General features: G+C 44.6%; 3 protein-coding genes and 1 pseudogene across 4 annotated transcripts in view; 2 read left to right on the forward strand and 2 right to left on the reverse strand.

The window, feature by feature from the left end:
- Positions 1-5,291, forward strand: part of LOC107687599 (ankyrin repeat and SOCS box protein 2-like) — a 7,403-nt gene extending 2,112 nt beyond the window's left edge. Inside the window, exons 4-8 of one of the 2 annotated variants that reach the window (XM_016484989.1) lie at positions 866-1,111; positions 2,686-2,857; positions 3,719-4,256; positions 4,372-4,525; positions 4,924-5,291. In XM_016484989.1, coding sequence (XP_016340475.1) covers positions 866-1,111; positions 2,686-2,857; positions 3,719-4,256; positions 4,372-4,525; positions 4,924-5,108 — 1,295 coding nt within the window. In that variant the 3' untranslated portion in view covers positions 5,109-5,291. The remainder of the gene's footprint in view (positions 1-865; positions 1,112-2,685; positions 2,858-3,718; positions 4,257-4,371; positions 4,526-4,923) is intronic. The other variant, XM_016484990.1, reaches the window with a different exon arrangement.
- A 141-nt stretch (positions 5,292-5,432) lies between these two features.
- LOC107687601 (protein FAM181A) lies at positions 5,433-7,083 on the reverse strand. The gene has a single exon (XM_016484992.1). The coding sequence runs from the start codon at positions 6,360-6,362 to the stop codon at positions 5,697-5,699; it is 666 nt and encodes a 221-aa protein (XP_016340478.1). The 5' UTR covers positions 6,363-7,083; the 3' UTR covers positions 5,433-5,696.
- A 3,836-nt stretch (positions 7,084-10,919) lies between these two features.
- On the forward strand, positions 10,920-12,478 carry LOC107687603 (ankyrin repeat and SOCS box protein 2-like). The gene is made up of 3 exons (XM_016484993.1): positions 10,920-11,451; positions 11,567-11,720; positions 12,119-12,478. Exons 1-3 carry the CDS (start codon positions 11,014-11,016, stop codon positions 12,301-12,303), a joined length of 777 nt encoding a protein of 258 aa, XP_016340479.1. The 5' UTR covers positions 10,920-11,013; the 3' UTR covers positions 12,304-12,478.
- Positions 12,479-14,038: 1,560 nt separating this feature from the next.
- Positions 14,039-17,682, reverse strand: part of LOC107687606 (piRNA biogenesis protein EXD1-like) — a 10,971-nt pseudogene continuing 7,327 nt past the window's right edge.

The following is a 17,682-nucleotide window of genomic DNA, read 5'->3' on the forward strand; positions in this document are numbered from 1 at the left end:
TTTTTAAATTAAGCAATCAATATCCAATTTCTTCTTAATGCTCCTGATCCTCCAGAGTCAGCTCTGCCGTCAGAAGAGCTGAAGCGTGTGACTCAGACGACTGGACGGCTCTGCATGAAGCGGCTCACCGCGGCCAGACGCACTGCGTTCAGGCTCTGCTGACAGGTAAGAGCCAAGGAGACACCTGTCCTAGAGAGAGCGCTGACAGCTACATCAGCTTTGGACAAAAGATACGTGAGCCCGGGGTTTGAAGTGCCATGGAAGTGTTTTCTCACAAATCTTTCTGAGGAATTTGCAAGAAAACTTGTCGAACGAGTTGAGTTACTCTGATGCTGTGGCTTGGCCCTTACGTGTTTGAGTGTGTTAGTCAGTATTGGTCATTGCAGTGATCTAGCAGCGTGTGCTGATGAAGCGTGTTCACATGTTGTGTGTGACAGATCCTGGCATGTGTGTGGACAAACGCACGCTACAGGAGCAGACGCCGCTGATGCTCGCCGTTCACGGAGGACACCTGGAGTGTGTGAGGAGTCTTCTGGAAGCAGGAGCCGACCCGGACATCAGCAACAAGAACAAAGAGATGCCGCTTTATAAAGGTACTTTCACTCTACAAAAAACAATAGTGTCATTATTCACCCCAATTTAGTTCAAGTACAATGTCAAATAAAAATGTGCTGTAAATGTGCTCACCCTCAGGCCATCAAAGATTAGGATGAGTTTGTTTCTTCATCCTTCAGCTAATGTCCATGTTTGGGTGAACTGTTCCTTTAAGGCTCAAGTCAGTTCAATGTTGATTCAAGTCAGTCATTATCCAGCTGAGTTGAGTAAGTGTTTTAAGCCTCCGTCTTCTCTGTGTGGTGGTGTTTAGCGTGTGAGCAGGAGAGCATCAGCGTGGTGAAGCTGCTGCTGGCGTCCGGCGCGGCGGTGAATCAGCGCTGTTATCGCGGCTGGACCGCGCTGCATGAAGCAGCGAGACGAGACAACACTGAGCTCTGTGAGACGCTCCTGAGGGCCGGAGCCGCTGTAGACGCCCGCAACACTGACGACATCACACCCGCGATAGAGGCGGCTCGACACGGACACACAGGAGCGCTGGCGTACCTGATCCAGAGCGGTACTGAGCGCCGGGTTTACTAGCAGGCCGCTTGAGGCTATAGACTGGGATTCTCCCTGACATGCAATCATTCTTCTGTTAATGTCAGTAGCATTAGGCACTTCACTTGGGCGTCCTGTGACTGTTTCTAAAAACTTCAGCACAAACTCTGTGTTTTTGTAGTGAGAGCTGTGTTATAAACTATTCTCTAACAATAGCTAGTTCTAAACATGTCAAATGTCTGTTTTCCCTCTACAGATTAGTTATTTTTTACAAATCGAGTAAGCTGTGAGGAAACATTTACTAAACCACAAAAATACTCCATCAGATATGCCAGACAGACCCATCGGTGTGATTTCTTCAGATATTAGGCTCGGTGTGATTAGCTAGAGTTTATGATCCGTTTGATCTATCAATATGGTTTAAAGGTGACATATTATGCCCCTTTTTACAATATATAATATAAGTCTCTGGTGTCCCCAGAATGTGTCTGTGAAGTTCCAGCTCAAAATACTCCACAGATCATTTATTAAATCCTTTTGAAAATGCCCTATTTTGAGTGGAAGCAGAAACACGCTGTTTTTCGTGCCTGTCTCTTTAAATGCAAATGAGCTGCTGCTCCCCGCCCCCTTTTCCAGAATAGAGCTGCGCCATTACAGCTCGTACCTGCTAAAAACATCTGTTTTGGTTCTGATTATCATGTTTATCGCGCTGAAATCATACGAGTTTAAACTCCTGATATAAGGTTTTCTGAGCGCACACATCTGAAGCACACGCACAGAAAGCGGCTGTCACAGCATGTGAGCACTAAACTAAGTTCTCATTCACACACAAGTTTACGTTAAAAACACACGAGTTACAAAAACAGTGGGTTATGTCTGTGAAGGTAAACAGCTGGGAAATAAATCGCATGTTTATTTTAGATCTGTGTGGCAGCAGCAATATACAGTAAATACATCAATAAATGCACTGCTCTGTTGTCTCCTCTGAGGCTGGGACTCTAAACAGTGTTCTGTGCTCGTCTGTGCAGCCAAACACAGAACAGTTAGCGTGTTTTGCTCAAACTTTCTCTATGGCATTAGAGCTGCTACACCGTTGTCGCTTGCGAAATCAAAATGACGGAGCCGTGGGTGGAAACTTACAGATTAAGGGGCGGTGATATTATAATGAGATCCCTTTGCCACGTCACCAAGGGAGCGAAATCAGACGCGCTCGTTTTCTCAGACGCTTGCAGAAAAAGGCTTCCCAAAACAAAGTTACTGGGTTAATCTTTTTCACGTTTCCTTGGTTGGTAGATGCACCGGGGACCTGATTATAGCACTTACAACCTGGAAAAGTCAGATTTTCATGATATGTCACCTTTAAGTCTGAGTTTTTAAATTGAAGTTAAAATTTATATTTTACCCTGACATGAATATAACTAAAAATAAAGACTTAGTACAAAATAATTAGACCAGTGAGCCGCTATGGCAGTAGATATAAAACACAGAACAGGAAATCATTTGTGTTTATAAGACATTTATTTAAAAATATTGAGGGATGGCTTCTAAAACCAAAAGAGTAGAAACACTAGAATGTTGTGTTTGTCCCGTCAGGTGCTGGTGTGAATGCTCAGACGTGTGACGGGAACACTGCTTTAACCCAAGCCTGCAGACACGGTCACACAGAAACTGTCAAGCTTCTGCTCAAACATCACACAGATGCCAACGAAGCCACCAATGCCGGACTTCTGCCTCTGCACATCGCCAGCCAGCACGGACACAAAGAGTAAGAATTCAGTCCAATCTAGAGAACTACAGCTGTGTCCTGTAGCAGATGTCATGTGCTGTACAACAGCTGCACCTGCCGCCTCTGACACACGTGACGAGAGCTGAACAGCTGGAGTCCAAACACAGCCACTAGAGCTGACCACGTGATTACTGTAACTCCCAGCTGTGCTTTACACCAACAGCTCACACGAACATGAGAACTCGATGAAGATGTGCTCACCCTCAGTTCATCACAAGATCAGGATGAGTTTGTCTCTTCATCAGGTTTGGAGAAATGTAGCATTGCATCAGTGTCTCAGCAATGGATGCTCTGCAGTGAATGGGTGCCGTCAGAATGAGAGTCCAAACAGCTGATAAAAACATCACAATAATCCACAGCACTCCAGTCCATCAGTTAACATCTGGAGAAGACAGAAGCTGAAACTAATCCATATTTGTTTAGAGCTGTTTTGGCATGATTTGTGCAGATTTCTCTCCTGATTCAGACTAAGAGTTATTATGGATTATGGACTCTATGGTATTCTAGTTAAAAACGTCTTAATGCTGGATTTGTTTCAGCTTTTGTCTTCTCCAGATGTTAACTGATGGACTGGAGTGCTGTAGATTACTTGTGGATTATTGTGATGTTTTTATCAGCTGTTTGGACTCTCATTCTGACGGCACCCATTCACTGCAGAGCATCCATTGCTGAGACACTGATGCAATGCTACATTTCTACAAACCTGATGAAGAAACAAACTCATCCTAATCTACTTTTTTTTTTTTGGTGAACTATTCCTTTAAGAAGTTTGATATTGTCTTGATGATTTAATGAATCATTGATTTGTATGCTTAAGCTCTAAAATGCTGTCTTTCCCAGGATTGTTTCCTTATTGCTCCCGATCACCAGCCGGGTGAGGATTCGGCAAAGCGGCATCTCTCCTCTCCATCTGGCAGCGGAGCACGACCGCAGGATCATCATGAGTCTGCTGATTGAGTCGGGGTTTGATGTCAACAGCAAACTCTCTCAGGAGTGCTCAGCCAGGTTCCAGGACCGGCGTGTTTCGGCTCTGTACTGCGCTGTCGCCGCCAGGAACACACGGGCCGCTGCTGTTCTGCTGAAGGCCGGTGCGAATCCCAACATGGACCCCTTCAGCCCGCTGCTGTTAGCGGTGCGTGACGGCTGTCTGGAGACTGTGGCGCTGCTGCTGGAGCACGGAGCTCATGTGAACGCTCGCCCGACCGCAGGTTTCCCCGCAGTGCTGCTGTACACTCATCAGCTGGACGTCCTGCAGTATCTACTGGACCACGGCTGTGACGCTCGGACCTGCTTCACCTGCAGCAGACATCACAGCGGAGAGCACACACACTTCAGAAGCCACACGGTGAACACAGACGCCACTAAACCAGAGTTAAAGGTGATGATTCAGTGTCGTGAGGTATCCTTGACCAATGAATAGCCATTCTCTGTAGCCTCATGGTGTGTGTTAGGTCCTGACTGTGCCGAATCTGAAGTTCTCTGTTCTCTTTCAGTTCTGTGACTGGATCTCGTCCTCCTGCTGGAGACACTCAGCCGGTCGGGTCACTGATCTGCTGCTGGACTATGTAGGAAACGTTCAGCTCTGCAGCAGGATCAGAGATCTCCTTCTGGACCAACCGGAGTGGATGAGCATTAAGGAGAAAACATGTGAGTGCATTATGAACCACAGCACATTTGCCAGTAAAACCTCAGTAGAGCTGCACAGATGCTGGGATGATCATGCTATGGTCGTTTGCCTGACCGCTGAACAGCTCAACTATTTAAAGAAACAGTCACACATTTATCATTTAAGTGATGTTGATCTTTCATGCTTTGTTTTGTACACGGAAGACAATTTCAAAAAAGGATTTTTATTTTTTGTTTTATTTAGTAACTTATTTACTTTTCATAATATCTGTTTATCTATTAGCTTGTCAGTCATCTAGACATTGGAGTTACTGAACTGGAGATTGAACACAAGCTCCTCGTGGTCAGCTGCAGAGCAGTGTTGTTGTCGTTGTGCGTCTGCATGCTGAGCAGGATCGATGTGATGTTTGTGTTTACAGCGTCTCCTCGAGGCCTGATGCATCTCTGTGGGCTGAGGATCCGAGAGCAGCTGGGGCCGCAGAGACTGAGATGTGTGGAGTCGCTGCCGCTGCCGGGCCCCATGCTGCGGTACCTGAGCTCCAGAAGCAGACGCTGCGCTCAGCACAGGGACCACCACCATCATCATCATCATCATCATCACTGAAGGGAGAGTGAAACGGGATGATTGTTTTGTGTATTTATAACTTTTAATTTATCTTGACGTTTCTTAAAGTATTATGTTTGTGCTTGATACACAGTTCTATGTAGTTGATCTGAAAATACTGAGTATGATGGTGGTGATCAGAATAAATGTGCTGCTTTGAGTGTCGGATCTTTAATTAACAGACAGTGTAAAACAGTCAATCAGTAGCAGTTTTAATCAGCTAATGGATTACAATCAGGTTTTTAGTGTGACAACATCTCTAACTGGACTAACACAATAATAAATAATCTCTACCTCACAGTGAATGCTGTTTCAGGAATGTTTGAGCTGTGACAGAGACATGGTGTTTATAAGATGCTCTCCGGAGAACAGTGTTTGTGCTGTGCTCACACAAACACTCTGAAATGGATAGTTTAATGTCTTCACTTTCACTAAAGCCCATACAAGTCAATACAGGCGTGCTTTATTCTTGCTACATCTGTACTTTTAAGTGCTTAAAGGCGAGTGTTCATTAAATCCAGCTGATTCAGTAATGGGTTAAAACAGAGAGGAGCTCGCTACAGTGTCTAAAGGGTGTTCGTCCTCCCGCTAAATGAAGCCGAACACGCTGAACACGGAGGAGGAGGAAGAGGAGGAAGAGGAGGGTTTGGTGGGGATCGGCTTGATCACCACATGCGCGCGGCTGCTGAGGGGCGCGTCCGCGTGAGGCAGCAGAAAGCGGTACGGGAGCGAGCAGCACGAGCACGCGCACGCCGCGCTACCGGACAGCAGCGGGTTTGCGTTCAAGTCATCAAAACCCGTCGTGCTCCTCTCGCCATTCACCGCGGGCGGTCTGACGTGTCCGCTCTGAAGGAAGCGCTCCAGACGCTCGCGGCTCCCGGATGAGGACTGCGGCTCCTTCCAGAAGGACGCCGGGAGCTGCCGCTTGCGCATCGGCGTCGGAGCCTGTCCCTGTCCCTGTCCCGACCGCGCTCCGTCCTCCGCGTTCAGACGCTCCTCTCTCCCGCTCCCGGGCCCGGGCGGCGCTTTATCCTCGGAGAGTTTAGCGGGCGCCGAGTCGCCGTTTCTGTGCGAATGGCAGCGGGGCATCTTGGCGTAGCGGTGCGAGAAGCGCTTGAGCTGCTTCTGCAGGTATTTGCGGTGGTCCACGGAGCGCCTGCAGGGCGCGGATCGATCCAGCGCCGCCTTGATGTCGCTCGACGCCAGATTGACGAAGTTCAGGAGCGTCTTGACCTCGCTGTCGGAGCTCGCCATCACGCAGACCTCAGCAGCACATCCTCACGCACTCCTGTGAAGCTCTGACCTCCAGCTCTACAGTCAACAGTCGCAATACTGACTCCAGCTTCGCATCAGACCTGGCAAAGCAAAGCCAGAGTGAGGTCCAGCTCTGTAGTAGCCCAAGCTCTCTAAGAAGCTGAATGGCTATAGACTGGGTGTAGTTATGGTGCTTTCCTGAGCCAATCAGAGACCTCACTTTCCTCACAATGCTCCCCAATGAGCCACCGAGATCCCGGTGTCGGATTCTTTGCCACCCCAAACTGTTGTCATGGAAATCCCCGAGAGGGAAAACAGCAGCAGATGCAATATTTCTTAGTGGAAACAAACGGTGGCCTGATCGTCCCGCGCTCGCCGCAGTCTGTTTGTGATTTGACGGAGTTTGGAGCGAGGGCCCCGTGGCCCTGAAGCCGCGCTTCACCTCACTTCCAGAAGACGATCTGAAGTTGCGCTCTTCCCCTTACAGGGATGTCAGGAGCGGGTTCAGGGGAGGAGATGTGCGCATAACCATGGAGAGGGGGCTTGAGCGCTCAAGAATCTTGTCTTTCTGTTTGCCCCCTCAATCGAGCCACACAAAAGCTGAATTACTCATTCAAACCTCGCGGGACAAAGGCGGAGGAGCCGGAGAGCACTCTCACATTTGTAGTCAAACATTCGGAGACTTAAATCGAGTCGTCGTGAAAGAGAAAGAGTTAGACAAAGCCCATAGAACTGCCATCAGCAAACACTTTCCTGTGTCATATTAGTGGGTCTCCATGGCTCCCTCTGGCTGGAGGACAATAGCAGGAGTTTGCTCACTCGAATACTGTCACCCTGCCAACGGAGACCAGGGCCAGAAGCAGGACAATCCCGCAGAAAGCAGCGGCTCCGCGGGGAAGGGTGCGATAGAAAAGGAGAAAGGGACTTGTGAAATGCTAATTGAGCTCCGTCCCTCATTGAGAGGAGAAAAGAGAGAGAGCAGGGCTACCTATCGTCCTGTCGAGACGCCTCGTCCCCGGCAGAGGAGCTTCAGATGAGAGCCGCAGCGCTTAGAGCTCCGAGGACCCTCTGTCAGGACAGCAAAACTCCAACCAGACTTACCATGATCTAAACCAGAGCTAAAACTACTGAAAATCAAGACGTTTTCAGAAGAACCACGGGCTTCATTTATAGTCGTGCGTAATGATCCTAAATCTGAACACAAAACTCATTCTGAAAGGTTCCTGTGAATGATTTCTAATAAAATCCATGCTGTATACTCAGAAAATGCTCCCAAATGCATCCTGCTTTATAAACCATAATTCATCTTTTAAGCACAAAGTGCAGAACGCCAAAAATATCCCAAAAATATCTCAAAAATATCATCATTATTAATGAGTTTCAGTGATGTAATTATTACAAAAGCAGTTGCACATTTGCACATATAGTAATATTAATGTATATTGTGATTGTCTACTTTACATGTTAATAAACAATATTAGACTATCTTAATGGTATTTTAGTGGCAAAAACTTTGCACACTTTCTTTAGTTCTTTACATATAACAAGATCATTTTCACGTCAGTTCTTTATAAATCCTCAAATCTGACAGGATGAAATCTGGAATTTAGGATCAAATCCGATCAAACGTGTATTTTATAAACGCAGCTGGATACATGAGGACGCTTCATTTAAAAAGTGTTATTGCCATGTATTAATGTTCTTTTAACCCTATGGGCAGTTTATTATGAATATATCTTTGAGAAATATTTGTTGACGTATTTCGTCAAGCTCTATTATTTTTAATAGGTTAGAAATCGTAAGAAATATATATTTTCTAAATGCCTAATGACTGGGAAAGTCGCTGCTGTGAAGACCACGGTGTGCTCCTCTTCCTCTTCTGTCCAGTCAAACAATAGCGCTGCTCTTCTGAAGTGTGTGAATGAAGGCACAGCCCAATAAAAGCCTCTCTGACAGCCTGAAGAAGACAGATGACTTCTGCAGGCCAGATGGACTGACCACAGGCACATCTAATCATTTTACAGAAACACAGCGCTGATATACTGCTTGCTTCACGGCTAGAGAAACTATATGAGCTCTCTAACAACAGCACATCAGCAGACGGAGAAAGTGAGGCGCTTGTTTCACGTCAGATGAAAAACAGATTCAGAATCACGTCTCAAGTCAAGATGCTGCTGATGGCATAAAGATCAGCTTTAGCGCTTGTCTAAAGAAATCAGAAACATGCAGCGTCACACACTTTGAAGAGTGATGTAAATGAAATAATGCAGCAGCTCTATTATTCCCTCTAGAGTTGAGTTCACTCTGTGTGATTCATTTTCATTCATTTGTTTTTCTCCATTTCGGTCTCATGATGGAGTTTGGTTTTCTTGCCACTGTCGCCTTTGGCTTGATTAGCTGGGGTTTAAAAGACACGTAATATTCAGAAATAGCACTGATAATACTGGATGAGAAGTGAATAATGACTCTATCAGGGGTGGAAAATTACACTCTAGTGAAAGTACAGACTCTCAGTGAAAATTTTACTCAAAAGTACAAGTATCTGGACAAAAACATACTTCGTAAAGTAAAAAAAGTGCAACTTTAAATTGTACCCGAGTATTAAAAAGGAGAAATAACCTAGCAAAAAAAAGAAGATTCTTGTTTCATCATATTGAGCTATCTTCTCAATGCAAAGATAAATTGCTTAAAAACCTGCATAAAATGTTTTTGTCAGACATGCAAAGGTTTGGTTAAAGGGAGAAAACATAAAATGCAATGGCACAGGTCAAACCTGTCTAAACATCTATCTAGCGCGAGAACATCTATTAAAATGCAGCACAATGCAACACAAAAATCCATCCTTTACCCTCATGCTGTCCCTAACGTACATGCCTTTCTTCAGATGAACACAAACTAAGCACACAGTGCATAAAATACAAAATAACGCTTCAAAAACATTTACGATCCTATGTTACTCAATATATCATTTTAATACGACTGATCTACTTCCTGATAAGAACATCACTAAACATGAATTACAATTACTTTAATAAACAATGTTGGGTTAAACACTTTTTAAAGATTTGTAACATTTATTAAAAAAAAAAGCAATGAGTGTCACCAAAACATGAATTGTATAAATTCTCATCACTGATTTTGTTCACATTCAATCTTGTCCATTCAGGCAAATATAGACAGCTAATGACTTTCAAAATAGACAAAAATAACGAATAAACGTAGCTTCCTCAGATTTGAAGGTGAACATATGAAGCCAGAAATGTAATGTAATGAAGTAACAAGTACAAGTAGTCAGTTTAAATTGTACTTGAATAAAGTAAAAATCCCCCTAAATAATAGTTAAATACATGAATCAAGTAAAATGTGCTGCAAAATGCCAAACACAACTAAAGCACAGCTGTCATCGTTTACACACAACGATTCAAAACTGTTCACACTTGTTTCTAATGATGTGATCAAACCAACTGTACAACATATGAGTCAGTTCAGAGAACACAAGCGGCACAGGTGACTGAATGATGAGACGAACAACAGATGGACACAATCTGAGAAGGAGAGGAGGAAGAGTACATGTAAGAAGTGGAGGATGAGGAGAGAAAGAGGAAGGTTTAGAGAGTGTTATCAAGGCTGGATGGGGTTTTTCTCTCTGTCTAGCAAAAAAGACAACATTACTTGTGATGTGGACAAAGTTCTCAGGCCGGACTCAAGCACACAGACATGATGCTGAGACAGAATGAGTCTCTCATTGACTCTGAACTTACAATATTTGAGTGTACTGTAACATGCTATTCCTTTAGTTTTATTTGACGTTTTTGGCCTTTGCAGTTGGACTGTAGTATCGTTGCAGTATCCAAGAGCTGAATATATACAAACATTCAGTGCTATTCAATATTCAGCACAATACTATTCTTGCAGTACATACAGTAGGCCTATACAATATATTCACCTTACTCAATCACTATACTTTTTTACAGAATTGCAAAATTGTTTATTCAATACAATATACTTTTTTCTGTAATGTTCTGGATGCAGTGTTCTCCATTTCGCTCTGTAGTGTCTAATGAATGCTCTGTAGTGTTTTCTTTATTGACTCGTGTGTGTGTGTGTGTGTGTGTGTGTGTGTCTTTGTGTGTGTGCTGTTTTGGCATGATTTGTGCAGATTTCTCTCCTGATTCAGACTAAGAGTTATTATGGATTATGGACTCTATGGTATTCTAGTTAAAAACGTCTTAATGCTGGATTTGTTTCAGCTTTTGTCTTCTCCAGATGTTAACTGATGGACTGGAGTGCTGTAGATTACTTGTGGATTATTGTGATGTTTTTATCAGCTGTTTGGACTCTCATTCTGACGGCACCCATTCACTGCAGAGCATCCATTGCTGAGACACTGATGCAATGCTACATTTCTACAAACCTGATGAAGAAACAAACTCATCCTAATCTACTTTTTTTTTTTTGGTGAACTATTCCTTTAAGAAGTTTGATATTGTCTTGATGATTTAATGAATCATTGATTTGTATGCTTAAGCTCTAAAATGCTGTCTTTCCCAGGATTGTTTCCTTATTGCTCCCGATCACCAGCCGGGTGAGGATTCGGCAAAGCGGCATCTCTCCTCTCCATCTGGCAGCGGAGCACGACCGCAGGATCATCATGAGTCTGCTGATTGAGTCGGGGTTTGATGTCAACAGCAAACTCTCTCAGGAGTGCTCAGCCAGGTTCCAGGACCGGCGTGTTTCGGCTCTGTACTGCGCTGTCGCCGCCAGGAACACACGGGCCGCTGCTGTTCTGCTGAAGGCCGGTGCGAATCCCAACATGGACCCCTTCAGCCCGCTGCTGTTAGCGGTGCGTGACGGCTGTCTGGAGACTGTGGCGCTGCTGCTGGAGCACGGAGCTCATGTGAACGCTCGCCCGACCGCAGGTTTCCCCGCAGTGCTGCTGTACACTCATCAGCTGGACGTCCTGCAGTATCTACTGGACCACGGCTGTGACGCTCGGACCTGCTTCACCTGCAGCAGACATCACAGCGGAGAGCACACACACTTCAGAAGCCACACGGTGAACACAGACGCCACTAAACCAGAGTTAAAGGTGATGATTCAGTGTCGTGAGGTATCCTTGACCAATGAATAGCCATTCTCTGTAGCCTCATGGTGTGTGTTAGGTCCTGACTGTGCCGAATCTGAAGTTCTCTGTTCTCTTTCAGTTCTGTGACTGGATCTCGTCCTCCTGCTGGAGACACTCAGCCGGTCGGGTCACTGATCTGCTGCTGGACTATGTAGGAAACGTTCAGCTCTGCAGCAGGATCAGAGATCTCCTTCTGGACCAACCGGAGTGGATGAGCATTAAGGAGAAAACATGTGAGTGCATTATGAACCACAGCACATTTGCCAGTAAAACCTCAGTAGAGCTGCACAGATGCTGGGATGATCATGCTATGGTCGTTTGCCTGACCGCTGAACAGCTCAACTATTTAAAGAAACAGTCACACATTTATCATTTAAGTGATGTTGATCTTTCATGCTTTGTTTTGTACACGGAAGACAATTTCAAAAAAGGATTTTTATTTTTTGTTTTATTTAGTAACTTATTTACTTTTCATAATATCTGTTTATCTATTAGCTTGTCAGTCATCTAGACATTGGAGTTACTGAACTGGAGATTGAACACAAGCTCCTCGTGGTCAGCTGCAGAGCAGTGTTGTTGTCGTTGTGCGTCTGCATGCTGAGCAGGATCGATGTGATGTTTGTGTTTACAGCGTCTCCTCGAGGCCTGATGCATCTCTGTGGGCTGAGGATCCGAGAGCAGCTGGGGCCGCAGAGACTGAGATGTGTGGAGTCGCTGCCGCTGCCGGGCCCCATGCTGCGGTACCTGAGCTCCAGAAGCAGACGCTGCGCTCAGCACAGGGACCACCACCATCATCATCATCATCATCATCACTGAAGGGAGAGTGAAACGGGATGATTGTTTTGTGTATTTATAACTTTTAATTTATCTTGACGTTTCTTAAAGTATTATGTTTGTGCTTGATACACAGTTCTATGTAGTTGATCTGAAAATACTGAGTATGATGGTGGTGATCAGAATAAATGTGCTGCTTTGAGTGTCGGATCTTTAATTAACAGACAGTGTAAAACAGTCAATCAGTAGCAGTTTTAATCAGCTAATGGATTACAATCAGGTTTTTAGTGTGACAACATCTCTAACTGGACTAACACAATAATAAATAATCTCTACCTCACAGTGAATGCTGTTTCAGGAATGTTTGAGCTGTGACAGAGACATGGTGTTTATAAGATGCTCTCCGGAGAACAGTGTTTGTGCTGTGCTCACACAAACACTCTGAAATGGATAGTTTAATGTCTTCACTTTCACTAAAGCCCATACAAGTCAATACAGGCGTGCTTTATTCTTGCTACATCTGTACTTTTAAGTGCTTAAAGGCGAGTGTTCATTAAATCCAGCTGATTCAGTAATGGGTTAAAACAGAGAGGAGCTCGCTACAGTGTCTAAAGGGTGTTCGTCCTCCCGCTAAATGAAGCCGAACACGCTGAACACGGAGGAGGAGGAAGAGGAGGAAGAGGAGGGTTTGGTGGGGATCGGCTTGATCACCACATGCGCGCGGCTGCTGAGGGGCGCGTCCGCGTGAGGCAGCAGAAAGCGGTACGGGAGCGAGCAGCACGAGCACGCGCACGCCGCGCTACCGGACAGCAGCGGGTTTGCGTTCAAGTCATCAAAACCCGTCGTGCTCCTCTCGCCATTCACCGCGGGCGGTCTGACGTGTCCGCTCTGAAGGAAGCGCTCCAGACGCTCGCGGCTCCCGGATGAGGACTGCGGCTCCTTCCAGAAGGACGCCGGGAGCTGCCGCTTGCGCATCGGCGTCGGAGCCTGTCCCTGTCCCTGTCCCGACCGCGCTCCGTCCTCCGCGTTCAGACGCTCCTCTCTCCCGCTCCCGGGCCCGGGCGGCGCTTTATCCTCGGAGAGTTTAGCGGGCGCCGAGTCGCCGTTTCTGTGCGAATGGCAGCGGGGCATCTTGGCGTAGCGGTGCGAGAAGCGCTTGAGCTGCTTCTGCAGGTATTTGCGGTGGTCCACGGAGCGCCTGCAGGGCGCGGATCGATCCAGCGCCGCCTTGATGTCGCTCGACGCCAGATTGACGAAGTTCAGGAGCGTCTTGACCTCGCTGTCGGAGCTCGCCATCACGCAGACCTCAGCAGCACATCCTCACGCACTCCTGTGAAGCTCTGACCTCCAGCTCTAAAGTCAACAGTCGCAATACTGACTCCAGCTTCGCATCAGACCTGGCAAAGCAAAGCCAGAGTGAGGTCCAGCTCTGTAGTAGCCCAAGCTCTCTAAGAAGCTGAATGGCTATAGACTGGGTGTAGTTATGGTGCTTTCCTGAGCCAATCAGAGACCTCACTTTCCTCACAATGCTCCCCAATGAGCCACCGAGATCCCGGTGTCGGATTCTTTGCCACCCCAAACTGTTGTCATGGAAATCCCCGAGAGGGAAAACAGCAGCAGATGCAATATTTCTTAGTGGAAACAAACGGTGGCCTGATCGTCCCGCGCTCGCCGCAGTCTGTTTGTGATTTGACGGAGTTTGGAGCGAGGGCCCCGTGGCCCTGAAGCCGCGCTTCACCTCACTTCCAGAAGACGATCTGAAGTTGCGCTCTTCCCCTTACAGGGATGTCAGGAGCGGGTTCAGGGGAGGAGATGTGCGCATAACCATGGAGAGGGGGCTTGAGCGCTCAAGAATCTTGTCTTTCTGTTTGCCCCCTCAATCGAGCCACACAAAAGCTGAATTACTCATTCAAACCTCGCGGGACAAAGGCGGAGGAGCCGGAGAGCACTCTCACATTTGTAGTCAAACATTCGGAGACTTAAATCGAGTCGTCGTGAAAGAGAAAGAGTTAGACAAAGCCCATAGAATTGCCATCAGCAAACACTTTCCTGTGTCATATTAGTGGGTCTCCATGGCTCCCTCTGGCTGGAGGACAATAGCAGGAGTTTGCTCACTCGAATACTGTCACCCTGCCAACGGAGACCAGGGCCAGAAGCAGGACAATCCCGCAGAAAGCAGCGGCTCCGCGGGGAAGGGTGCGATAGAAAAGGAGAAAGGGACTTGTGAAATGCTAATTGAGCTCCGTCCCTCATTGAGAGGAGAAAAGAGAGAGAGCAGGGCTACCTATCGTCCTGTCGAGACGCCTCGTCCCCGGCAGAGGAGCTTCAGATGAGAGCCGCAGCGCTTAGAGCTCCGAGGACCCTCTGTCAGGACAGCAAAACTCCAACCAGACTTACCATGATCTAAACCAGAGCTAAAACTACTGAAAATCAAGACGTTTTCAGAAGAACCACGGGCTTCATTTATAGTCGTGCGTAATGATCCTAAATCTGAACACAAAACTCATTCTGAAAGGTTCCTGTGAATGATTTCTAATAAAATCCATGCTGTATACTCAGAAAATGCTCCCAAATGCATCCTGCTTTATAAACCATAATTCATCTTTTAAGCACAAAGTGCAGAACGCCAAAAATATCCCAAAAATATCTCAAAAATATCATCATTATTAATGAGTTTCAGTGATGTAATTATTACAAAAGCAGTTGCACATTTGCACATATAGTAATATTAATGTATATTGTGATTGTCTACTTTACATTTTAATAAACAATATTAGACTATCTTAATGGTATTTTAGTGGCAAAAACTTTGCACACTTTCTTTAGTTCTTTACATATAACAAGATCATTTTCACGTCAGTTCTTTATAAATCCTCAAATCTGACAGGATGAAATCTGGAATTTAGGATCAAATCCGATCAAACGTGTATTTTATAAACGCAGCTGGATACATGAGGACGCTTCATTTAAAAAGTGTTATTGCCATGTATTAATGTTCTTTTAACCCTATGGGCAGTTTATTATGAATATATCTTTTAGAAATATTTGTTGACGTATTTCGTCAAGCTCTATTATTTTTAATAGGTTAGAAATCGTAAGAAATATATATTTTCTAAATGCCTAATGACTGGGAAAGTCGCTGCTGTGAAGACCACGGTGTGCTCCTCTTCCTCTTCTGTCCAGTCAAACAATAGCGCTGCTCTTCTGAAGTGTGTGAATGAAGGCACAGCCCAATAAAAGCCTCTCTGACAGCCTGAAGAAGACAGATGACTTCTGCAGGCCAGATGGACTGACCACAGGCACATCTAATCATTTTACAGAAACACAGCGCTGATATACTGCTTGCTTCACGGCTAGAGAAACTATATGAGCTCTCTAACAACAGCACATCAGCAGACGGAGAAAGTGAGGCGCTTGTTTCACGTCAGATGAAAAACAGATTCAGAATCACGTCTCAAGTCAAGATGCTGCTGATGGCATAAAGATCAGCTTTAGCGCTTGTCTAAAGAAATCAGAAACATGCAGCGTCACACACTTTGAAGAGTGATGTAAATGAAATAATGCAGCAGCTCTATTATTCCCTCTAGAGTTGAGTTCACTCTGTGTGATTCATTTTCATTCATTTGTTTTTCTCCATTTCGGTCTCATGATGGAGTTTGGTTTTCTTGCCACTGTCGCCTTTGGCTTGATTAGCTGGGGTTTAAAAGACACGTAATATTCAGAAATAGCACTGATAATACTGGATGAGAAGTGAATAATGACTCTATCAGGGGTGGAAAATTACACTCTAGTGAAAGTACAGACTCTCAGTGAAAATTTTACTCAAAAGTACAAGTATCTGGACAAAAACATACTTCGTAAAGTAAAAAAAGTGCAACTTTAAATTGTACCCGAGTATTAAAAAGGAGAAATAACCTAGCAAAAAAAAGAAGATTCTTGTTTCATCATATTGAGCTATCTTCTCAATGCAAAGATAAATTGCTTAAAAACCTGCATAAAATGTTTTTGTCAGACATGCAAAGGTTTGGTTAAAGGGAGAAAACATAAAATGCAATGGCACAGGTCAAACCTGTCTAAACATCTATCTAGCGCGAGAACATCTATTAAAATGCAGCACAATGCAACACAAAAATCCATCCTTTACCCTCATGCTGTCCCTAACGTACATGCCTTTCTTCAGATGAACACAAACTAAGCACACAGTGCATAAAATACAAAATAACGCTTCAAAAACATTTACGATCCTATGTTACTCAATATATCATTTTAATACGACTGATCTACTTCCTGATAAGAACATCACTAAACATGAATTACAATTACTTTAATAAACAATGTTGGGTTAAACACTTTTTAAAGATTTGTAACATTTATTAAAAAAAAAAGCAATGAGTGTCACCAAAACATGAATTGTATAAATTCTCATCACTGATTTTGTTCACATTCAATCTTGTCCATTCAGGCAAATATAGACAGCTAATGACTTTCAAAATAGACAAAAATAACGAATAAACGTAGCTTCCTCAGATTTGAAGGTGAACATATGAAGCCAGAAATGTAATGTAATGAAGTAACAAGTACAAGTAGTCAGTTTAAATTGTACTTGAATAAAGTAAAAATCCCCCTAAATAATAGTTAAATACATGAATCAAGTAAAATGTGCTGCAAAATGCCAAACACAACTAAAGCACAGCTGTCATCGTTTACACACAACGATTCAAAACTGTTCACACTTGTTTCTAATGATGTGATCAAACCAACTGTACAACATATGAGTCAGTTCAGAGAACACAAGCGGCACAGGTGACTGAATGATGAGACGAACAACAGATGGACACAATCTGAGAAGGAGAGGAGGAAGAGTACATGTAAGAAGTGGAGGATGAGGAGAGAAAGAGGAAGGTTTAGAGAGTGTTATCAAGGCTGGATGGGGTTTTTCTCTCTGTCTAGCAAAAAAGACAACATTACTTGTGATGTGGACAAAGTTCTCAGGCCGGACTCAAGCACACAGACATGATGCTGAGACAGAATGAGTCTCTCATTGACTCTGAACTTACAATATTTGAGTGTACTGTAACATGCTATTCCTTTAGTTTTATTTGACGTTTTTGGCCTTTGCAGTTGGACTGTAGTATCGTTGCAGTATCCAAGAGCTGAATATATACAAACATTCAGTGCTATTCAATATTCAGCACAATACTATTCTTACAGTATAGGCCTATACAATCACTATACTTTTTTACAGAATTGCAAAATTGTTTATTCAATACAATATACTTTTTTCTGTAATGTTCTGGATGCAGTGTTCTCCATTTCGCTCTGTAGTGTCTAATGAATGCTCTGTAGTGTTTTCTTTATTGACTCGTGTGTGTGTGTGTGTGTGTGTGTGTGTGTGTGTGTGTGTGTGTGTGTGTGTGTGTG

Source organism: Sinocyclocheilus anshuiensis, unplaced genomic scaffold (assembly GCF_001515605.1).
Source record: "Sinocyclocheilus anshuiensis isolate Anshui unplaced genomic scaffold, SAMN03320099.WGS_v1.1 scaffold3358, whole genome shotgun sequence".
NCBI lineage: Eukaryota > Metazoa > Chordata > Actinopteri > Cypriniformes > Cyprinidae > Sinocyclocheilus > Sinocyclocheilus anshuiensis.